Source organism: Haemaphysalis longicornis, unplaced genomic scaffold (assembly GCF_048455015.1).
Source record: "Haemaphysalis longicornis isolate Haplotype H1 unplaced genomic scaffold, Haemaphysalis longicornis Haplotype H1 scaffold_3, whole genome shotgun sequence".
In the NCBI taxonomy this organism is placed as follows: domain Eukaryota; kingdom Metazoa; phylum Arthropoda; class Arachnida; order Ixodida; family Ixodidae; genus Haemaphysalis; species Haemaphysalis longicornis.
Window position 1 is genome coordinate 15,842,112 of NW_027526335.1, and position 24,608 is coordinate 15,866,719.

Sequence of the window (24,608 nt, forward strand, 5' to 3'; positions counted from 1 at the left end):
CGAACGAGAGCATTAGCGCGCTCATTTCCAGGGATGCATTCATGCCAGGGACCCAGAGCAGCATGAGTCGAGTTGAGCTACTCTATATCGCTTTTTCTATTATCTGTTCCGTAGTTATGTTCAGCTGGTTGTGAATGAGCTGGTGACACGCCGTTTGCGAGTCACTGAAAATTATTGCACAGCGACTGCTCCGGTTAAGCGGTGGTCCCGGGTTCAAATCGTGGACCAGGAAATTTTTTTCTTCAACTGAGATGTTTCTGAGAAAGCTGTACAGCTTTCCTTTGTAGCCGTATGTCTGCATTAAGGTGGATGTCAAACTTTCCTTCACAGAAACTTACTCCACCTTGGGGATTTACCCTACATCTGGTCGATTAACAACGATCAGTGACGATGAGAGCGCCCATGGCGGCGACGCCATCGTGCGCACCCACAATCCACACATGTTCACTCACGCGATCCAGGGGCGGATCCAGCGACTCATTTTAGGGGGGGCGGTCACTTGAAGTACAAATGAAGAGGGGGAGGGTGGCTTTTGTTTTTAGTAGTTACTATTACCAAAGGAACCCCGCCAGAGAATAAATACTGTTAATTTTTGCTCACAGTGGTTCTACTTGCTTGCTCATCTTCAATCGTGCGTTTGCATCGTTTTAACGAGTAAAACAGAGCGAGGGCAACTTCAACGTGCAGAAGCATCACAGACGACGAAATTAGCAAATGGCGCAAGTGCTTAGGCATATTTACATAAGCCTTACAGGGGACTTTCAGCGTAATACTTTAAAAAGAACTGTTCATCGTGTAATCGAAAGAATGAATCACAAAGCGCGTAGCGACATGATGCCGTGCTAAGCTTGAGCAAGAGATGCTGTATCGGCTTGTGATAATCAAATCGCTTGTACTTTAGCAAAATTATTTCAGTCTATGTGACATTGCTTCACTACCTTTGAAACTTTCCAGCATAAAATCGTGGGCAGTGTTCATTTCATCAATACGAAACAACACATGCTCGTATTCTTTGTAAACGCATGTTTAGAAAAACGTACCTTGAAGTTTTATATGAATAACCTATACTGCTGCAAAAAGTACTTAATTCAATCACTGATGCATATCGTCGTAGCGGGTTCTATAGGATTTTGGTACATTCCTCGTAAATGCGTTAGAAGGGTCAGTATAGTAACTACAACATCCAGGGTATGCTTGACTGAATACTGGCGTGACTGGCATCTCGAATACTGCAGCTAGCAATGATAGGCGCGTTTCAAGTCTTCTTGTACTCAAAAACAAAACAATTAAGAGGTGCGGGTATCAAACCTAAAGTTCTAAATGCAAGCTACATATTTGCGCGTGGCCAACGCTTACCTCGAGTCGTCAGGATGGATCAAGTGGCTACTACAGTACCAGTCGTCAGATTCATGCGACTCGGCCGACAAAATCACGTGCTGGTCATGTAGTGAGCACGTGAGTGTTTCGTCACCTTCGACTACATGTCAGATCTCCTTCAACTTGTGCCGCAGTACTGAACCAACTGAATTACCGAACCTTCTTGCCTCTTCGGCTGACGAATGACGATAAAAGCGTACACACCGATCGGTTGCTGGAACTCAAGTGTCTTTATTAAGCGAAGAAAAATGGTGACCCCTCCACTTTCCCGGTCCCCGATGGCGCGGCAGCGCAGGCCTGAAACACGATATCCCACGTGTCATACATCCGGCGAGTCAGGTAACGCGAACCGCCCGAGCAAGCGTGAGAAAGGCACCTTCAGTGAGCCGTGATGTGCGCGTCCACTACAATTGTTTATTTTGATTGAAAAAAAAAAAAAAACAGAGCGGTCAGAGCGGCTGTAGCAATCCCGGCTACGCAGCGGCGGCCGCAGCTTATTGCACCGTCTGAATAAATACAAAAACACACAAAAATGTGCCAGGTCACTGCTCTTTTTGTTGAAATCTCCTGAACGACAGCATGCGCGAAGAAAGCGGGAGCACAGAGGAAGCCCAAGCACGGCTGCTCCCCCCGCCGCTCCGCGAAGCTGTCGATTAACTTGGGCCGGTTCACGGCTGGTGCACCTGCAGCTCCTCGGCTTGTAAGGGTAAACCGTGCTTGCCTAGCTCGGTTTGCGATAACCACGCTTAGGAGACTAACTTCGGTTACGCCTGCCGTGTAGCTACCTCTGAAGCAGTGAAGGCCGATCATAACAGCCGTTCTAGCCATTCGGCTTCCTCTGCGGTTAGGGAAGTCGTGTCGGGGCAACCTCACCAAGGAGGTGGCCACGGGCACTGAAGGGAGGGGGGAGAGGGGGGGATGTTGACACAGGCTTTGGGGGGGGGGGGGGGGGGGCGATCGCCCCTACCGCCCCCCCTCTGGATCCGCCACTGCGCGATCCACACATGTTCATTGGTCAGCGACGATAACAGCAGCCGCGAGAGGCTCGTGGCCAAAGCGCCGATTCCCATTGGCAGCTACGTCATACATTGCCGTCAGCAGGATTTTGTTTTGAGGGCGGCAAATCCACTGCATTGAGGAAAAGGGGGAAAGGGTGAGGATGCAAGGCAATTGTGCTGGGTTGGCTTTAGGGGGGGAGAGACAAGTGCTCCTTTTACATCCCCCTGCCGACACCCGTGACGTCATCGTACCCACTCACACTTGTGCTTTCACAAGACAAAGCTCAGGTGACCCAGTAATTTGTTTTTGTGTTTTTGAAGGGGGTACGAGATTAGCGTCCATCCGAATGCATCCTGCCAGTCCAACCGTCTTGAAATATTCACTGCAGCCACCTTCGACCGTCATGAAATATACCTTACTGCCCCGCGTCGGTAATTGTTCGCCGAGTGATGATTTTGGCATCAAGAATAGCCGCACTGAGCTGGCTGCTTTGCGAAATAGTGTCGTGCCGGAAAGTCGCTTTGGACTTGAATGGAGGCGGGAAAGAGAGAGAGAGGAACATTTATTCAGCAGTACAAAGGGGTCAGGCTATGGGCGCCCAGCCAATCATAGGCTACTGATTAGTTGTGACAGAAATTCGCAACTCTGCTGTGCCCGCCAATGTTCGCACGCCCAACGCCCAGGAAGCACCGGGCACACACCGCCTAGAAAAGCACTTTTCCGGCTTTCTGACAGAAAGCACTAACAACTTACGCTTCTGAAGCTGCGAACAGTACCAGGACCTTCCGGTCGCGCCTCTCCTTTCTCAGGCCTCGTCGCCTAGTAGGCGTTTGGAAGTAAGCCAATGCTGCCGAGCGGCGGCTGGCGGGCGGCGTGTCAAGTGTACCGTGCTGAAAGGTTTGCGGAACAGCTCGTCTGGGTGCGGAAGCGCGCCCTTGACCATGCGGCGGATCCTTTCAAGAGCGCAGCCCCGTCGTCGGAGAGAAAGGGGAGCCCCGATGTGGGTCGTCATTTTCTCCGCTGCAAGGCGTTCCACCTATTTTTGGGCCTCCGGGGAGGAATCGAGGTCACGCCGACGGAGGTGGTCGACCCGCCGCCGCGGGCCGTGACGACCAGGAACCGCCGCCGAGAAAGCTCGGATACCGGCCGTTACTTTTGTCTTTCCTTGCCCGGATGTCATGCGCGCGGAGGAGATGACTTACAGCAAGCGAGCTCTCAACTACCGCTTTCTAAGCGGTAGGATTTCCGCCGCTCCTGTCGCTTCCAGCTTGAGTCATTGCTGCGAGTGAGCGCCCTGCCTGTACTTCGAGACAAAGAGGACAGAATGTTATCAGTTTTAAGCCCCCCCCCCCCCCCCCCCCCTCCCCCATCCCCGCACACACACATTATTTTCTTTAACCAAGACTGGTTAAAGGTGGGAGGGGTGCTTAGATTTGAAACCCTGCCACGCTGTAATAATAATTTGTTTTAGATGTGTTCTTTTCTAGGTAGGAAACAGTCTGCTTAGAACCGGGGGATGTGACTTCACGCATGGAGGCAATTTCTGCCTGGTCCCGCTCCCAGCTTTTTTCACCGGGTGTTGGCAAAATGAATGAATGAATGAATGAATGAATGAATGAATGAATGAATGAGATGGACAAAGGATGACGACTCTGCCACGTTAAGAAAGGGGGGGGGGGGGGTATGAGTTTAGGTGCTCGCTGGCGTCTTCAAATCCGTAGCCGTATATATATTTCGCTCGCAAGAGCCAAATCCCGTAGGGGGTTCAAAACAACAAAGTGCATGAAAAGGTAGGATAGGATTCAGTGATAAGTGCTCACCAGTTGATTAGCACATGATGCCAAGAAAACAGTGAGAAAAAAATGCATGAGTTGTAAACTGAATGACAGCAACAAAGGCTGCGGTGTTTAAGTTCATGTGAAGAGTACGTTTTGCGCTGCCGTGCTGATTCCTTCAACTATGTTTTCCACTGTGTCCTATTTTATGTTGTCAATAAAGCCGAATTTGTAAATTTTACTTAAACTGCATACAGCACAACTTTGTTTAACATTTTTATTATCTGGTGAATTCGGAAAAATAAATTGAACTCAGCGGGATTCCGGGGCAAACGGAATACCGAAAATTGCAATGCACAAGTCACTGATTATAAGAATTACCAACATAAGTGTGCCACTTGGCAGCTCCCACTTGACGGGAGCACTGCCACAAGGCTTACAAAGAAGGCTGTGAAACACCTGCAAACGTTCTTGCTTTTTCAAACACAGGCGAATTTAAACACTTAATTGTAGGCCCATATACGAGTATCACTGGGCTAAGAATGCTTTCGCGGTAGGTTTGTTTTGCTTGATTAAGTAAATATATCGAGCCTGGTAATTTAGTTTTGTTTAGTAAAGAACCTTTCCGGTTCTCGGTGCGTCTAATAACCGAACTTAACGGGAAAAAAAGACAGAATGAGAAGTAGAGCGATTGCTGGATACGCTTATTGCTGTTATGTTCACACTTTTTTCGTTTGTGAACTATCTGACATCAAACTTGCTTCGTTAATGAACCCTTCAGAGAAAGGAGAAGGCAGTTTTATACTTACGAAGCTTTCAGTTCGATACCAAGTTCCAATATTCCACAGAGAATTTTGGGGGGAGAGCTTTTGCATTATATTCGACGTACGCCCCAAAAACCTTTTCGAGACAGACCGGTAAAAGAAAAGCCGTAGGAGATCGGCTTGGGATTGGAAAAACCTTGCCAATCGAGCCCTGGGTAACGAAGTTCCACCGTAGTTTACCATTCGTCGGTGCCAAGAGGGCGCCGACTGCATCTTCGCAAGCGGAGCACACGAGCCTGTTGGAGGAATTCCGCCTGCGCGGCCGCTTCCTCTGCGGCGGAACTTCCCGGTACTTCCTTCCTCGCACGTGCGGGAAGAAGACGTGCTCCTCGCCGCCGCATTCCGTCCGCACTGACTTGGAGGAAAGCCGAGTGGCGTGTCGGCCCTCCATCGAGTGTGATGCACGGAACTTGTCGGCGAAGCTCGGATGAGCGAGCAAGCCTATAAAAGCGCACCCGTTTTTTGAAGTGTCACGAGGCCACTAGTGACTTCCTTGCGCGCGTACATGTCCAGTGACATCTGCAAGTGTACCTGTCGCTCCTGCCTATCCCCCCCACCCCCTCCCTGGTATTCATTCCACTCTTCCTTGAAGCGGTAAAACGTACGGACATAGAGCAGCGGTATTGCTCACTGCTCAGAAGTCAGAGCTTTTCCTGTACGTTGGCAAAAGCACCCAAATTCTTTTTTTTTTTCTACAGTCCTAACCAGGAGCAAGAGGAGTGGGAAAAGGGTGGCTCAAACAGGGTTGTTTCTTGTTAGCAGCGGCACCACACGTGCCGTCCGTAGCAAGGTACCTGTGGACAATCCTGGTCTTTTAAAGCAAGCTGCCCTTTCCTCCTCTTTCTATAGCTCACCTTGGCACAGGCGTATAGCTTGACGCCAGCAACCGGCCGCAAAGAACACCGCTGCTGCGTCAGCCACAGCGCAACCCCGTTGGTGACTGGCAATAGAATATTATCAGAGCTGTGTGGGGAAATGTCGTGTAGAGTGTGTTAATTGTACGGGGAACCAGCGCAAAGGGCGCAGTGACGTCACTTTGCGCCAGAGTATGACCTCTGCGAGGTGCGAGCTGGACGAATTAAGTAAAAAAAAGCTGTCCGTCATCTCGGTCATCGCAGGAGCCCCTAGGCCAGAAGGGAGGAGCCATGGAGGTGGCAGCGCGGTACGCAGCGGCCGCGCTCCTCTGGCCTTTCACCAGCTTCTACGAGACGTACATCTGGTGCTCGTCGTTCGCAGGTGAGTTGCAAGCAGGCCAACGGGCCATTGGCGCACGCGTTCTCTTGCCCTCACTGCCGTTCGATCGTACCACGAAACAAACTAACCGAAAACGTGGGTAATTATGCTGCGGACTCCTAACACGGTACGAAACCTGCTGCGTTGTTCTCGTATTTTTTATAGCGGAGCAGTTATAGGTCAACTCCCCATTTTGGGTTTTTTTTTTTTCGTCTGTTTTTGTTGCGTCCGTAGGACGAGAAAAGCCGCTCGTACTCAGCTCCCGGGCCTGTGTTCTGCACGTGCCGTTGCTGACCGCACGTTCGACCACCTGTTCGCGTCCAATGATTAATATTTTGATATAGGTTGGCGTATAATCTCGGTTTGTAGCGCAGTGGGAAGAGCGCCACGTATATTGCCCCTAGAGAAATGTATCCCCACAGATTTATGTGTTCTCAAAAGTGAAACCAACTTTAAGAGCATCGGTGTAAGATCGGTCTTTGTAAGCAGTCTTTCCCACAATATATGTTGTGCAGTGAAGCCTACTCATAAAGAAAAAGTAGCGAACGCGGCGGAAGCACACCACCGAGGACGATCAGGCCGCGGACGCCACGCGGGACCCCGAATAGCGCGATGCGGAAACGCAAGACGTCGGCGTGGCTACAGTCCCGCTGAACGTTGCCTCAGGGAGACGCCGCAGTTTGAGCGGGAGTTTGTGGTCAGCCAATAACCCACAGACAACTGCGCCGGTCATCCACCTTCACAGGGTCAGGGTGGAATGGCGCAGATCTTTTTGTAGCGTGAGCTACACTGGCCGAGGTTGAGCAGTTTCACGTGGCTCCTGGAGAGCCGTGCTGCGGATGCGCGAGGAGCAGAGACGTCTCACGGCGCACAGTTGGCGCGCCGAAGCAGCCGCCACCACGATTGGATTGGATTGGATTAAATTGGATTGAATTGGAAATCGTTCTAGTACCAGTAATCATGATAATCAGCTAATCCTAGACAACCAGTAAACCTATGAATAACCAGTTGCCACTGCTAATTTTACTGTTGCCTGCACGCATACCGCAATGTCGAAATGCATCGACAAAAGCAGGGCGATCTAGTTACGTACCAAAGCTTATGATAATAAAGATCAAGGGAACATTAGGCAGGCGAATGGTCCAAGAATTCAAGACTTATCGGCTTTCTCGGTGTTGTATGCGTGTCGCTTATGCTGTTTAGGTTACTCCACGGGCACTGATAGGCCGATGATGATGACCCCACAACGGATCACAGTCTCACCATCGGGGTTACAAGCCCCGCCGTGGTGGCAGTTTTTTCGAAACCAGGAGAATCAGGAAGTACCCGTGTGAATGAGACCGCGGCGCACGTTAAAGATGCACAGGTGGTCTATATTAATTCGTAGTCGTGCACTACAACGCGCTTCGTAGCGCCGGTGTAGCTTACGCTTAATACAGCAATTTGGACTTCAAAAACACTCATACTATAAATTGGGTAATCGAAAACGTCGCCAGCATTTACAGCTCTTGAGTGGGGATACCTACCGCTGTCACTCACTGCAAAGGATGAAGGCGCCAGTGGAGAGTTTTACTCGACAGAGAGTTCGAACGATCGTGCAAAGAGGTGCGCGTTTAAAATACATGGTCACCTGGCGCACGTATTTTTAACGCGACAGCATTCTTTAGCCAGCATCCCCCCCCCCCCCCACTTAAAAAAAAAAAAAAACATGACGCCTTTTATTCGCAAAATAAATCCATAATTGCAATCGTTATGATAGTGCAAACGTAGATGGTATAGGTATCGTAGGAACTGATACTTCTCTTTACTGCGCCATTTTGCCACAGGGCATACAAGGAATGGAAAGCCACATGCCCTAGTTGGCATAGATAGAGATTAGAAGAAAGACAAACAAAAAACAACACCTGACACGATGCACCAGCAATGCACTTCTGTATAGCAATGGAGCCGAATGTAAGAAACAGTGCATAGCGTTTTATAATAGTACATAGGGCCTCCACGCTTTGGTATTACATCGCCCGTACTAGCGTGTATTCCCAGCAATGCATTTGTGTGTAATAGTGAAGCCGACTTGAAAACTACTCTGCGTTAGCAGGGCAGTTGGAAATGATGCTTACGCACTAACAGGCAATTCTCGAATTTTTTGTGCAATTTATTTGCAGTGCCAAACAGGAGTGCATGTTACGCCCAATTCTCATTCTTTAGACCAACCAAAGGGATTTAGAAACATGTTCGCAGTACGAGCGGTTCGTGATTGACACCCTGTCTGCCCATCCCGTTTTCAAGGCGCGATCGACAATGCGACACGAAGTATTGTGAGCAGGTCGCGAGTTAACACTGCTTTCTGAATCTGGCCCCATGCGATGAGGCCAAGTTTCGCGTGCACGAGAGAGACACGTGGCCGTCTGATTGCCTGCCGCTGCAGACCGGCGCACGGAGGAGTGGTTGTTCGTGAAGTCGCCGCTGCCGATGCTGCTCGTCATCGCGGCCTACCTGTGCGTGGTTCGCTACGGTCCGCGGATCATGGCCGACAGGCAGCCCTTCCAGCTGAAGCCCGTCCTGGTCATCTACAACTTCTCGGTCGCCGCACTCAACCTGTACATCGCCATCGAGGTACCCCCGATGCGCTTAGCACCCGCACCCATCACCCCGGAACGTGGCACGCTGCGGACGACGGCCGGTCAACCTTGGCACGCTGGCCTTCGCAAAACCTCCGCCTTCTCCGCGGTTTCCCGTAGACTATGTGGTCTGCCGCCCAACGCGATCTCGCGCTCTCAAATCCTGTAGCGGCGGCTGTTTCGTTCGAAGGGAGGGGTAGCCTAGGGATTCGTGGTTAAAGTACGTCCCCTTCACCCTGATTTGTAGGAATTCAAGGCGCTGCCCACCATCCCCAAGTAGAATTCCTTTGCTTATATCTCCCGTAAAGAGCTGAAGTTGCGCTATAGTTACTTTAGGCCCCTAAAATACCAGACACTGTAGCTACCGTAGCTATGGTGTTGTAACTGCAATACAGTTGCGTGGCCATCCGCCATCTTCTGACCTAAAGCCATCCGTCGGGCGTGCAGTAGCACCCCTTCGGCCAGCGGTGGTACACTGCTCCAGGACAATGGTCCTCAAATGGGAGTTCGCGCACCCCAGGGGGTCCATGAGGGCAGTTCAGGGGGTCCGCGATGCCGTCTCTTGAACTATCTCTCTCCCCCGTTAGTTTCTACTTTTGCCAAACCTTGCTGCCAAATCTTCGCTGCATGACATGAACGTTCATTTTTTCTCTCCATAGCACATTCTTTAATGTGGGCTTTTCGCACAACACGACAGCTATGCAACAAAGCCGGACACACAAAAGGCACGATACAAGTGTTGGGGCGACCTTTAGATGCAAGCGTAAATAGTTCGACAATGGCATGCACCAGCATAAAATTCAGCCTCAAAAAGCGGACATTGAATGTGTGGGTTGCGACTAAACGCATGTGCAAATTGTTTGATAATATCACACGGATCAATATAGTTCTTCGTGGGGGTCCTCGGTCACTTTTAAAAGCCCAAAAGGGGTCCGCGGGACACTCATGGCTGAGAATTTCACTGCGCTTGAAGGTTACGGCGTCCTAGGGACAAAAGCACAGCCGCCATGCGCGGCGACAATGGTGCGACAGTAGTAGACGGGGCTTTCCTGCACGGCATCACGGCTTCCCGGGGCGACGTCACACCGCTTACGCGTAAAAAAAGAGTCGCGCAACTCTAGCTCAGTAGGCAGCTAGAGTTGCGCGCCCCTAGAGTTGCGCGACATAGGGTACAGTTAAAATACCCTATAAAGTCACGTAGAATTAGGACGCCATAAGAGCCGAGTCGGTAAGGCATCGGATGCGGGATGTGAAAGTCGGCGGTTCGGCCCACACCCAAAGCGCGTACGCCCTTCTCCGCTTTCTTTCCTAACATTTCAAAAGATGGTAATCGGTATGCAAGCACTGCGAACAGAGTAATGCCTTGTGGTATATGCACAAAAATGCGTAATTGACGACGTTAGGACATTTATAGTGTGAATATTACTGTAATAGTGTGTTCATTGGTATAAAAAGCAAGAAAAATAAAAGTATAACGAAACGAATTGAAAAGTATGCCAATTTGGCAATTTAATGCCAACCACATCTGGCTACCGAAAGCCAGAAAAGAAAAGCGAAAGTCAGGCAACAAAATCACAAAGGTCCGTGTAATCCAATACCCTCCCGCTATTAAATTTAAAAGAAAGAACACGTAAAAACATCAAAAGCAAAAAACTGCAAAATAACTAACAAGATCATAGACATGTATTCAATCCAGCACTCTCAAGTGATTAACTAAAAAAAAACCAAAGAAAAAGACGTCAGTTGACATGTTCCTTGAATGTCACCAAGGGAACGTATGGATGCGGGAAACAGAGAAGTAGCAAAAGATTGATTAAGCTTTATTAAACACTTCTCGGAACTTGCGTAGCTTTTTTCCATCGGGATGAAGCACTGACAGATAAGATGTAGAGCTGAGTTACGTGAAATAACCTTTTGCAATTATGAAAAGAGTGTAATTATGTTTTGTTCCCATGCACGCGACATTTACCTGTTACTGATGCTTTGCTGTCCATTCCCCAGATCTTGTATTGCATAACCAAACGGAGATACAGCTGGCTGTGCCAGCTGGTCGACTACAGCGACAATCCCTATGAAATTAGGGTAAGTACGGACGCATCAAACTTGCCTTCCTTTGGTACATGTATAGCAAGGATCTTGCATTGTGTGTGCTTCTGCAAGTGGAACCATCTCGTAAAAAGGAAACGCTTCTTGTCTGGGTTAACCGAACGACTATTTCCGTGCTGCACCAACGAATGATTTACAATCCTTAAGTAGCAAGCAAAACAGCCGTGAGTACTTTTGGACAATGCATGCTACCCTATACTGGTGCAGGTGTGTAGTTCGTCTACCATTGCACTGATGGAGTTACGGGTTATGCGCTAACAGATGCCAGTGAGAGTCTTTAACCTTTTGTGAAACAGCTTTGTTGTTGTGACGTTGATCCTTTGGTGTAACAAAAACAAAAAAAAGCAATTGGTCACCACCCATTGGTTTCAAGTGCTACCAGAAAGCCAGAAGATGGCAGTACTAACTAATGAAAGGTTTTCTTTGCTAGGGCTCTGAAATGAGTTCATGATTACTGGCATGATAAAAAAAAGGGTCGCTGAAAGAGCAAACGTGACGCACCATGGATGTTCTCTTTCGTCCATCGCATTTCGTCGCTTTAGAAACCACGTCAGTTATTTCGAGCCCGAAGCAGCCCAGGTTTCGATGCTAACACTTCTCTGGTGGCTTCGGCTCTGGTGACTTCGGCAGATGTGGGCCCTTGCCTTCCTCCTAGCTATCTTAATTGTCTGGCAACCTTATACTTCTATCTCTTACTTTTCTAGTTATGTTCTGCACGTGTTTTCTTTGTTTCAGCACCGGCTTAAACTCAGGCTCATTGTTCTTTAATCTTCCTTTCACTCCAAACTAACTGGCTCAGCAGAGTTGTCCTAACTACCCTCCAGCTACTTAATGGCTCCACCACACAAACACTATTTGTGCAGTGAAGCCGAGCAATTGGTGCATTGTGTTTCGTTTCGCATAGCTTGAAAGATGACCAGAAATGCCTAATTGATTGCGTGGTTTAACGCGCCGACGCTACACAGGCGATAAGGCGCGCCGTAGTGGAGGGCTCCGGATTAATTTTGACCTCCTGGGGATCTTTATAACGTGTGCCAAAATCTCGAACACACGGGCATTTTTGCTTTTCGCCTCGATCGGAAAAGCTGCCACTGCGGCTGGTAATCGAACCCGCGTCCTCGTGCTCAGCAGCGCAACGCCTTAGCCGCTGAGCCACCGTGGCAGGTGACTGAAAATGTCATTGTGTCACCTAAAACACGGCCAAATTTTGTAGTTAAGGACCTTAGGGAAGGCAGTGTAACCATCCTGATTAGTGCACACTGTCTTGACCGTTTGTTTTCGTTCCCCTTTTTTGCAATCGCTCTGAACGTTTCTTTCGTCCTCTTGCATCTCCGGCGGGGAGGACAGATCGCTCGCGCTCTCTGGTGGTACTACATGAGCAAGCTGATCGAGCTGATGGACACGGTGTTCTTCGTCCTGCGCAAGAAGGACAACCAGCTCACGTATCTGCACGTCTACCACCACTCGACCATGTTCTTCTTCTGGTGGATCGGCATACGATGGGTGGCCGGAGGATCTGGTCAGTCGCACCCCTGCTCTTCCTCCTCACTGCATTCCGCATGTGCATGAGACTGGCCACCGTGTGCTTTCACTTATGAAGGTACGGATGGTCCAGGAGTCAAATAACATGGCACTGCGTCAATCCAGAGCTTGGCATAGCGACAAATAATGGGGTATGCATGCAAAACACGAACGGCAACAAGCAGCACCTTCACTGCAACTGAACGGCACACTAAAATACCAACACTTCAAGAAATAAGGCTTGTTTCCATTCAATATTTCTGCATTCAAATGCCACACATTCAACATTCTAGGTGTTCAATGGTACAGAACCTGGCTACAGCTTTAAATCGTTACATTTCACGTTCAGTTCAGTTTGGCATGCTGTGCACCTTAATAATACGATTAGGAGGCTACTAAAAAAATTCAGTAAAATTGGTCCTGCCCAGAGGGAGTAAGAGGTGTGCAAAACATTGCAAAAGGTTTTTCCATGCATTTCCCAATACAAAATGCTGCTGCCCCAAGGACCAGTTTTGTAAAGCATCCATTGGATACGATATCTAGTGCAAAATGATGCAGTGTAAATGTATAGATTGAGTAACCCTTCTGCTGGCAATGGTATTGGTCATGCAAAACGTGCGCAAAAAGGATCACAACTGCAGCTAGGGTGTTTTTGGGGCCCCATGAATTCTACCCCCCCCCCCCCCCCCCCCAGCAAACCATGTTACGTGGCGCAGATGTCCTGGAGACATCAGCAATCGACATTGCAGATGTTCAGGAGACGTACCGTTGGGGTCGAAATTACATATATTCAACGTTGCTACAACTACAAAAAAACCCATCCAAATTACACGAAGGATAACGTATACAATAGACCTGTCATGGTACTTTTATATGGTGTTTATGGGACGTTACCTTAGTTGTACAGCTTATGAATATTGTAGTGGTACGCATGCAAGACGTATATATATGTCTGTTCTACATTGTTTTTCTGTCTTTGGCACAAGCATTAGTTTGCTTGGTAAAAAAAGGGAAAAGAAGAAAGGGCAGTCCAGGAAGGGTGGATGCACATGTCCTGCTTTTCCTCGCAGCTGCCCCTGGTCCCAGCATAAACTGCCTAGTGCACGTGCTGATGTACTCGTACTACGGCCTGACTGCCTTGGGACCCGCTGTGCAGAAGTACCTCTGGTGGAAGAAGCACCTCACTCTCATACAGCTCGTAAGTTTCTGGCGCTTTTGGCGGTTCCGATGAGAAGGTGAATTATCAACGCTATGCCGATAGCGCCCAGATAAAAATGTGCTTGCCTTGTGCCGTGACCTTCACAAAATCGTAGCAGATTTTCGTTCAGCAGCAAGGGGAGTGAATGCGAAAAATGCCTCTTAAATTTTAAATATTTTTTCTCCAGTTCTGATGATTGACCTTTCAATCAAAACGAGAGGATCTGCAGGCTAATCGTCACACAACTGCTCAAACCTGCAGTAAAATAATAGCAAATGCAGAATGGGAGTTCTGGTTATACAAAGTGCATACCGTATTTACCCGATTCTAACGCGCACTTTTTTTTCGAAAAAATAGGTCGAAAAATCGCATGCGCGTTAGAATCGGATACAAAACCGAAACTGCCGAAACAGCGGAAATTTCGTCCGACCCATCGCCATCGCCATCTGAAGATGGCGCCAAAGCTTTTAGCAACGATTTTTCGGACGCAGCAAGCCTAGGCGCCTAGGCCTTTCTATCGGCGTTCACACAAATCTTCAAATCGTTTCACTTGCGCGCTTGATAACAGCAATGGCAGCAGCGGCTCCCATGCATTCAAAACGAGAAGCTCTCGGGATGGGCGTGCGAGGCGTGGGCCACGATCCCATAGACCATGGTTGAACGTTAGTTCAGAAGTGTGGCATCGCAAACGCGCTTGAAGGCACCGAGGCTGAGATGTTGTGGCCAGCGGAGAGCGAGGAGGAGTGAGACGAGTGAGATTACTTCGGGAAATAAATCGCCCGTTTCTCTCGCATTCATTTCTCTGGGTCACAAAGTCCCGTGCGCGTTACAATCGGAGGTGGAAGTTTTTTCGTTTTTTTTTTTTTGCCAGGAAAATCGGGTGCGCGTTAGAATCGGGTAAATACGGTATGTACCAGGGAGGTAAAAACTCAGAATAACATTTCTCGCACTCTAGAATGCAAAATTCACCTCCACACCAATAAGTTATGGGTTTAAGTTCCACACCACCCTCTCATGTGTTCAACTTGTAAGCTTTTGAATGTGCCCCAGGATAGCACCGACAAATCACCCCCAGAAAATTAACGTTACGAACAACACACACACACACCACCACTGGCACCCGCAGTATGTTTCCAGATTCTAGGAGGAGTCATGAGAGGCACACCAAATATATCACCCCAAAATGGAACAAACAAATGAGCAGAAATTTTCCATGTATTTCCTAGCCTTTTAGAAAAGGTTGATAAACAGTAAGCTCATTTAACGCATTTGCTTTAGTTTCTTAGACCATAAAGACAAGCATGTTTTATTAAGATTGCTTTGCCCTAATAACAATAACACCAACTTCAACGCAATGTTTAAATGATTCTGGCTGTTAAGGAAAACCGATCAAGCATTGGCAACTCACCAGCCACTTTCTTGCCCAGCTCTTAAGACATCGCAGGGTGCAATTTGTGCAATCGGTGGCCACACTGGTGAAAGCAGCTGCCAAAAGGCGTGATATAGCACCATTGTAGTGGTGCATCTAGTTGTATTTTGCATTCGTGGTCCTCCATTTTAACTCCAGAGGACACTCTTTTGCGCCCTATCGCTGACACCCATGGACACATCCAATGACTCACAAACGGGCGAGGCCAAACATCCCATTGCTCCAACCGACCATTGGAAGGTTGGTTGGAGCTTTGGAGCCACCGACCACTCAGATGGCCCGAACCCGCCGTGTAACCGCAACCGGAGACAGTGGTTCTTGCGAAGGAAAGTTTTACATCCACTTTAATGCAGCCGTACGGCTACAAATGAAAGCTGTACAGCTTTCTCCGAAACTTCGTAGTTTGAAGAAAAATTCGTTCTTTGCCCACAGGTGCAGTTCAGCGTCGGCCTGGGCTTCGGCATCAACGCAATCTTCAGCGGCTGCAAGTTCACCCGGTGGATGCAGTATGCCTTCATCGTGTACGCCTTCTCGTTCCTCGTGCTCTTCGGCAACTTCTACGTTCACGCTTACAGGAGCAGGGTGAGCAGCCACCTTGGTGTTTACAACGCCACCCATGGTGCCGCTAACACATACTAGTAGTACTTCAAATGCTGCCTCACTGAAGACGCACTGTTTATGGTATGCCAAATTATACGTTTTTAATACGAAAGACGTGCAAAGCGTCTGCCAGACACTCGTTGCAAATTGCGTGATAGGGCACAGTGTGGGACAGACGAAATTAAATTTAGAGAAAAAGCAGTAACATGCAACCAAATAACCACAGACAAGTTCTCCCTAAATGGAGATGGAATTGGACTTGCAGCTTTACCAAATTATTGTTGGCCTACATGATTAATTTGTTAAAATTTACAAATTTGACAATTTGTTGAATACTCATAGTAGCTGCAAAAGTACAAAGTAAGTTTACCAAGAATGCTCAAAGAAAAAGCCACTTCCATCATCTAATTTCATCAATGTTACACAAGGCTACAACTCAACGACACTAGATAGAGTATAAGTCTTGGGTGAAGGCAATGCAAGAGCAGTAGTGGTGTTCCAATTTTGGCGCAGATTAAGTTCGGTGCAGTTAAGGAGTCTAGCACTGCAAGAATAGTATGTGCAGGTGCCCCAAAAAGTAAACAGAGCACGGCTTCGTGAAATTACACTAATTTCTATTTTATCCGGCTGCCAGTATAAACAGAATATGTGCGGCCCAATTTCGTCCTAGAATGACTTTCTTGAAATGTCACTTTGACGTTGCTGGCTAAGCACATGGCGTAGAAATCCACTCAAAATCTTCAACCCAAGCTCCGTTTACTTTTTGGGGCGCCTGTACACCTGGCGGCAAAATAAGCTGGGGCACACGAGCTGGCAAAATGCATCGCCGTGCCGCCTGATGATGCACTTCTGGTGTCGAGACGTCGATGTGTACATGTGCGTCTAACCATGACCGCTACCATGTCTTTTGCTTCGCTTCAAGTGGCAAAGCTGATTACATTCATCGTTTGGTACTGGGCGCCACTTTCTCTGCTCAGCACATCTCGCTCGCAGTTGCACCCTTTTTTGGCAGCGGGCGACGAGGGTGTGCATATTCTTGGACATATGCGGCAGAAATTCGTCGCCCAGACGGGCACGATACGTTATCGGTCAGATTGAGGCAGAGTGAGCCACGCACGCATCCCCTTTTGCATCTGCCGCTGAAGCATGCAAGACTGCGAGAGAGACATGCTGAGCAGGGAAAGCAACACCCGGCACCAAATGCTGAATGTGATCAGCTTGGCCACTTTGAAGTTAATGAAAAGACATGGTAGCGATCGTGGTTGGAAGCACATGCGCTCATCGATGTCTCAACCCCAGAAGTGTATTGTCAGATGGCGCGGCGATGCCTTTCTCAACGCACTTGCATTCCCCGGCTTTTTCTGCTGCCGGCTGTGCAGCCATAGTCACAGTTCGAAGACAGTGGCACTTTTCATCATTCCCGACAGTTCAGCGCAGCTGCTGTGCACTGTAATACAGTTGACGTGTTAATTAAGAGTAAAAAGCTATGCAAGCACTGCACTGGTATGCAGTATGGTTGCTAACAGTTGTAACAGAGCAACGTGTATATCTACGGTACTTTTTGGACGAACTTTTGGGCTACAAACTTTTTGGGTTCGAAAGCCATCCAGACTCAAATTTATCGCTTTTTTTCTTTCCTACTCAATCATTTCATTTATGATGGCTGTTCTGAGAAATTTAACATTAATTCTAGCATTCTTTCACATTTTCTATTCTTTGAGCTGTCGGCCATTTTGTGTGGCATCTCTTGGCCATAACGCGACTGATTTTTGGTAAACTTTTGCATAAAAGAAAACACAGTGAAATTCGTTTTTGCACCCATGAAGAACTTTCTTGTGTGACAAACTGCCTTACAACAAATAATCCTATGTGACCAAGTGGCCTGTTACAAATTGCTAGACGAAACATCAATTGACGAATGGGCCTACACCCCATTGCTGCTGGCTGAACCATCTGCAGACACAGCTGAGGTGTAAGCCGGATTACCGGCACCCACAGTGCATGCCTGCCAGAGTGCAGTAGAATCTGCCTCCTGTGTTGAGTTTGTGCATGACGCTGACGGACACGAAAGATTTCCAACAGTGAGGGGGGGCGACTGCACAGTGAAAACAAGTGTTGGCTAATGCAGGGAAGTGGAAGTTATGGCAAGATGTCTGTCTTGCACCGGGTATCTAAAGGTAAAGACAATGAAGAAATTTTGTCCCATAAAAAATGTTTAGATGTGGCGTCACATAGCTCCAGTGGTGCGCCGTCAGCAGCGACGACAATGTAATAACATCCCTATCGCTATACCACAGACACAAAAGCAACCATGTTGTTTGGCAAACGTGGTGTAGAAATCGGGGTATGCCTGGAAGGGCCCTGCGACTTCAGCGATCTGGTATCCCAGTTTTTCTTTCTGAAACGAGCCTGTAAAGCCAGATTTAGAACTTTCACCTCTGTGGCCAATCCGTTGCGAATATGTGTACTGAAGTTTGCTTGCTGTGCAGTGTTCTTGCCACAACTTTCACTGACAGCTAACACTGTGAGATAAAAAACAAGCAAGCAGTGTTCGACATGTGCCCGGTTACTGATTGATTGTGTGGTTTAACGCGCCGACGCAACGCAGGCGATGAGGCGCGCTGTAGTGGAGGGCTCCGGATATTTTGACCACCTGGGCATCTTTAAAGTGCGCCAAAATCTCGCACACACGGGCGTTTTTGCTTTTCGACTCCATCAGAAAAGCGGCCACCACGGCCGGGAATCGAACCCGCGACCTTGTGCTCAGCAGCGCAATGTCTTAGCCACTGAGCCACCGCGGCAAGTGGGTGCCCAGTTACTGTACAAAACCAAAAAAAAAATTCCCCCGCATTTCCCCGAGGGGGAGAATGTGAAAGTGCGAATGCACGGTTGTCGGCCCGCTTGCGGCGCTTGCGCTCGGCCCCCGCAGCCCACCGCTTCGCCGCCTTCTCTTCCATCTCTTCCATCGGGTTTGTAGTATCACGTGTACACCACGCAGTTATCAAGCCGCTATAACGCCGCTGAGTCGCCAACGCACGCCGCTGACGACGTAGTTTGAATGCGTTAAAGATATAAGGCGCGTCACTAACAGTGATATCAGCGTCGCGTCCGTGGCTTGGTCGGTAGAGCGTCGCGCTGCGGCCGCAAAGTCCTCGGATCGAAACCTGGCGCCGGATGCTGTTTTTTTTTTTAAATATAGAGGAGCACTGCGGACGCCGCCGCCGCCGGCGGTGGATGGTTTGGGGTCGCTTATAAAGTGCATTCGCACTTAAAAGGAATGTTTATGCAGCTTACAAGACCGTTGCACAAAACTGTAACGTCCGTTTTCTTTTCCCCGCCATTTCACTGTGCAGTATCAAGCCAAGGCAAGCAAAGCAAAGGAGAATGGGGAACTGTCTCAAGCGGACAGCGATTCCATCGACAAGCAATACCTCCTGCCCACCCTGAGCACCATGTGCTTCCCCGAGGGGGTCATGGACACCGACTCCAAGAAGCGGGACTGAGTCGACGGCTCCCCGTCACCACCTCGCCAAAGCGAACCAACACCGGGGATGCACGTCGACACCGAAGTGACCGCGAAGATGTGCTTAACTGTAGGATTTAAAATTCAGAATGCTCTCACCGGGCGCTCGCCAAACATTGAACGAGCACCAAATGTGACTGGCACTGCTGTGACTATTCAGCCAATGTTGGTAGAAACACGACTGACTGTGTATGCTACCTCATTGGCATGAACCTTCAGCAAACTCTCAGAACACGCTTCCATTATAATAGTGTACTAGCCTACTGTGATAGAGGAAGAGTCGGGAATGCTGCTCACTACCTTTCTTCGAAGCTGCGATTCTTACATTTACCAGGAATTGCTTGAGATTACAAATGTCACCACAACGCTGTGAGGTCGCCCATTGGTGATAGCAACGCATTAGCAATAATGTGCTGTTCACGTTACATCCGGCAAATTTTTCTTCCTTCACAGGGAACTACAAAAACAACAGAAAACAAAAGGCGACAGCTGACACATCAACGTAAAGTGCAATGCATTTTCATAAATTCTAACTCCATGGGGCTAGAAAACTCACCTACTAATAAAGTTTCTATCTATCTATCTAAAAAATATCTTAAAATTAAGTTTAGATTAACAATGCTAAAACTGATAAAAAAAATTTTTGAACAGGACCTGAGTAACATCTGACTCAATCTGAAAAATATGAGCTAAAAAGCTAGAAAAACTGCGTTGTACATATATATCTGCACCATGGCTTCTGTAAGCTTTAAGCAATGTACGTATGGATAAACTATGAGAGTGTCATATTTCTCAGCCACTAGGTGACTGATAACACAATGCTTATCATTGCATTTTACACACGGCAACCACCATAGAACGACGAGAAACTGTTTGCGCATTGGAGAAATACCCGCTCCTGAACTCGAGAACTATACAACAACCCGACCAGGACAACTTCCCGCAAAAGTTGGCATTGGCGTGCCATAACCGTTCCTGTGTGACACACGCACGCACAAACTTCAGGAGAATGCAGCCAGCCTGCCTTGTAAAATGACGCAATACTGTTCCGTAATTTTTCCACCTTGTGAATAGCGGTGACAAAGATGATGAACATCCATACACGCTACAGATTTGCATATCCTGTTTCACACGACACTTGCATCACGGCCTCACGCCTGTTCGTGCAGCGAATCAGCAAAGGGGAATGGTCCTCACAATGGTTGCTTACACTGTAAATGAGAGAAATGCTCTTTTCCTACTTCGCAGAAATAATAAAGAAACATTTCTCAACTCCATGACGCTTCCGCATTTCTTAGGCCCTTCCTGCATCTCCAAATACACTGAATAGGTCACCCCTGCTCCTTTGACTCGCTACCATGAAAAGGTACATGGTACATAAATGCACCGCTATTCGAGGTTGAATAATGCTACTCACAATTCACAGTCACAACAGTGTCACTGAAGTCATCAATCAGGACAACTGTAAAAACAATGACCTCAGTGAAGATCGATGATGCATTACTGTTAAGGTAGTGCTCCTTTCCTATAGCTAAGAAATCTAGCAACGACAGTAGTGCTGATAAAGCGAAATAAATATTTTGAAAAAAAAAAAATTGCTTGATATTGCAGCTTGTGCAAAGACCAGCACCATTTTTTAAGAATAACAAACACATTTCATTACAAGCATCTGTTGACTTCCTCACTTTGCCAAACAGAAAGAACCTTTTTACCTTTTAGGGAGCATGAAGACAAAATAGTATAGCTTTGTTCAATTTGATAAACTAGTTGTTGGTAACTCACTCAACGTCATTCCAACAACAAAAGACATTTTTTAACCGAAAAAATGCAAAAACTATTTAAAAATTTCAAACTTTCAAGCGATACAGTGACATAATATCGGCAGCAGTGATAAAATATATGCCAGCCCTAAGAGCACTGTCAGCCAGGGATCAGTTAATCATCTACCATGATATCACCGCCTTTCTCACCGCCGGTACCCTCCTGCCCACCCCGAGCTAACCAACCATCAGGAGCGCTTATGGTGACTCCTGCAGACAAACTCTTGGGCCTGCCGAGCATCACAGCATCGCATTCACCCCTCGCGATTCCCGTCGTCAAATTCCCGCTGTGGGGACCCAGCCACGCTGGTCCACTCTATGTGGGCCTGTCCTCAAGACCCCTTTTTCTCTAGTTAATGAAGAGCAGTGGGAGGGAGCGCTGGGCAGCTTGGACCCGGAGGTCCAGATACTTCTGGTCACCCGCGCTGACAACGTCACGGCCACACTGCTTCCATAAACCCGCTTAAGCCTCGCTAAAGTGATGTCTCTCTCACCAGCCGAGTGATACAATCCAACAGAACTAAAGGCCCACCTAGTCATGTTTCTTGGTGGTGGCTTAGCTCAGCGGACATCATCGCACAAACAAATCTTGAGAAATCACAGAAAAATCCCCTGAGAGTGGCTGGGGAGCCGGCACTGCTTTGTCCGTTTTATAACATCTTCAATACCAGTTTGAACTTTGCAATAAACTTTGCCATCATTGTTGTCGGGACAAAGCAGTCTTTTTGAAGAACAAAAATTGCATTTTGTCTTCGTGGCCCCTTTTCGCTTGGTTTCGCAGTAAAAAGGCGGGAAGAACGGCTGGAGAGAACCACTTCACAGCAGAACTGCTCTTTCAGGCTTGCACAGGTTTATTCGACAAAAGGGCAGCAAAATAGGACACCAATACACCCCGCCCTGCCACACCGCCCGCTTCGGCAATTTTCTAAGCAACTTTGCCGGGTGGAAAGGACAGCACTCTTAAGTACAGGGCAGCAGCAGGGCGGTGTGTTAAGTGTAAATGGACAGATGCCATAACTTTCAAGAAGATCAACTCAAAACTCCTATAAAGCTTCATTCTTTGGGAGGACGCCCAGAGGCGCACGCATGTTGTGTATGCGTCAGACTGTTATATCTAAGCACTAGACAGATATTCCAGTCGTTTTGAGGTAAATAACAAGTGACACAGTCTCCTATATACACACACATATATGGACATCCTCAAACAGGCCTACCGCTAAACACTTTTGGATATTACACATTACCTTGCATTTAGCCTCGTGACTTCACAAGAAGGGATGTAGCTTTTCAGAGATACATCCAATTTACTGGAGTTTAAGAGGGTTTTTACACAAATTGTTTGAGAGCCATGTAGCCAACTTTCATGACTGTGAAGCCTTCCTACCACGTCAAACAAGCACTGCGAAAAAAACTGAATGCCACCAAAGCCCACCCTACATCATACAAGAGCCCGGGTCTTGGGTGTCTTGATATGAAAACAGGTTCTTACCAAAGCCTGTGGATTGCATACATCTAATTGTTATTGCCAAGAGGATGTAAATAAACACTGACGGCAGATGACATATAAAGAATTTTGATCCTTGCTCAGACCATGGAGGCAGGTTCTGAGAAAGTTAGGGCCAGATCAATCCTGGGCCTCAACGAAGGGGGCTTTGATAGCTTGAGTACACAGACGATTGTAAAAGATTGTAACGTCAAAGGAAATGCTGAGATATCACATAGCCTTTTACTAGACTCCAAAGATGAGGTAAACAATGACCTAGGCAATCTTTCGATAATCATTACAGCAGGACGCAAGACGTTTCAATGGCAGGAGTGAATAGAAGGAGGAAAGCACAACTTTGAATGTGGGATAAAAGATGGCAGGATTGGCTAAAAGAACAGTTTTAAGTCACTCCATGTGTCGCATGTCTTCACATGACAACAGTGCAGGCTGTTTTACTTGCTAAAACCTGGGACCAGCGCTTCCACTCCTCTAAGGCACTTTACTTTTGCCCAACCAAGCTACTCCAACTAGAAATTGCGGAGGGGAAAAAAAAAGAGAGGAAAACCAAGAAAAGAAAGAACAGCCATAAACAAAAAAGAAAAATGAAAGAAATATAAAAAGCCAGTGTTCAATCTTGGAACGCTGAAAAAAAGGAAAAGATAAAGTGAACTGTGCCTTCGAAACAGCTTCTGCTCAAAAACTAATATTGAAAAGGAATACAAACACGCTATAAGGACGCACACACAGTCAGCCGACAGTGCGTAAAGCGTAGCTACTATAAATAATCAACTCCTCTCCCATGCTCTGGGGACGGGCACTGGCCGTCATGTGAACACCAACACAGCTCTCAAGGGCTGGAGTGAAATTGCAGGGGGGCATCTTTCTTGTCCTAGGCGATTCCCGGGTAACGCCATCAGAGGAGCAGGTCTCGAATCTCCTGCTTCTCGGCAGCCTCCAGGTAGGTCTGGCCCTCGGGCGTGTGGCCTTCCTTAGAGGCACCCTGCGGAGAGGAAGAGGACAGCACCACAACTGGATAAGGGGCCAGAACTCTTTCCGATCCGCAGCACTGCCACCAACACACTGGTGCAGTCAAATTCACTAGCACGTGTACAAACAACACGTTTATGAGCAACCTAAACCATGTACAGCCTCCAAGATTTCTAATAATAACACGGGAGCGACGGCCGATTGGCATGTCAGCGCCTTATCACGGTGTCCACAGGTGAAATAGGAGAGAGTATGCGCACGCACAAAAAGCCCTCTCTTTTGTGAGCATCGTCCGCTACGCTGTTTTTTTGAGAGCGCTATACCCTATGCCAGGGGTTCTCAAGCATGTTGGTCCCAGGGAACCCTGCTAAGTTCCGTTAAGTGTCAAGGAACCCCCCCTCTCTCTCGCCATTTTTCATTCTGTTCATGCTACATTAACGTGCAATAAATTCAAAAGCAAGCAAGGGTATCGTTTTTTTTCCCGTCGACTTTACGCGAATGCGTACGCTAGCGGCACCTATCTCCAAACAGGAGAAATGCGCATGGGGGTAATATAAGGCCGAGATTTAAGTGCAATAGTTTAACCACGTGGCCCGTTTTCGGAGTCGGGCTGGCTACAAGCTGCTGGCGAGATTTATTGCGCAGCTCGCGCGTTTCTGTTATACGCCGAGATGTGCTTACTGACACTCGGGCGTGAGTGTCAGTAAGATCGCACCTCAAGTTTACCATACAAGACTTTGCGACTGCGGAACCAGGGAAAATTTATCAGTGGCTCGCAGAACCCTGAGGAGGGGCCTGCGGAACCCCTAGGTTCCGCGGAACCCACTTTGAGAAACCATGCCCTATGCCACAGTATCGGCATGACTGTTTGTGAAAAAGCAGGGTTAGTTGAAGCCCATGCGCATCTCCAATGCGTGTTCGATTTTTCTTTTGTATCACTTGCGCGGCACGTGCATTAAGAATGTTTACACTGCTTAGTTACCTTTGGTGGTTGGCGAAGCGGCCACCGCACATAAGAACAACAGGAGTGTGTTGCTCTAAGGAGAACAATGTAGCAGATGACAGTCCTATGACAGATAATTTTATGCGCATGCACATACTCTAGCCTATTT

General features: G+C 47.9%; 2 protein-coding genes across 2 annotated transcripts in view; one reads left to right on the plus strand and one right to left on the minus strand.

Annotated features, from left to right (window-relative positions):
* Nucleotides 1-20,480, plus strand: part of LOC144174017 (very long chain fatty acid elongase 4-like) — a 51,748-nt gene extending 31,268 nt beyond the window's left edge. Inside the window, exons 3-9 of the mRNA XM_077702420.1 lie at nt 6,094-6,211; nt 8,634-8,821; nt 10,828-10,908; nt 12,280-12,451; nt 13,524-13,651; nt 15,513-15,662; nt 19,034-20,480. Coding sequence (XP_077558546.1) covers nt 6,121-6,211; nt 8,634-8,821; nt 10,828-10,908; nt 12,280-12,451; nt 13,524-13,651; nt 15,513-15,662; nt 19,034-19,183 — 960 coding nt within the window. The 5' untranslated portion in view covers nt 6,094-6,120 and the 3' untranslated portion in view covers nt 19,184-20,480. The remainder of the gene's footprint in view (nt 1-6,093; nt 6,212-8,633; nt 8,822-10,827; nt 10,909-12,279; nt 12,452-13,523; nt 13,652-15,512; nt 15,663-19,033) is intronic.
* A 1,371-nt stretch (nt 20,481-21,851) lies between these two features.
* The window catches only part of LOC144174018 (myotrophin-like), a 13,866-nt gene continuing 11,109 nt past the window's right edge, over nt 21,852-24,608 (minus strand). Inside the window, exon 4 of the mRNA XM_077702421.1 lies at nt 21,852-23,509. Coding sequence (XP_077558547.1) covers nt 23,423-23,509 — 87 coding nt within the window. The 3' untranslated portion in view covers nt 21,852-23,422. The remainder of the gene's footprint in view (nt 23,510-24,608) is intronic.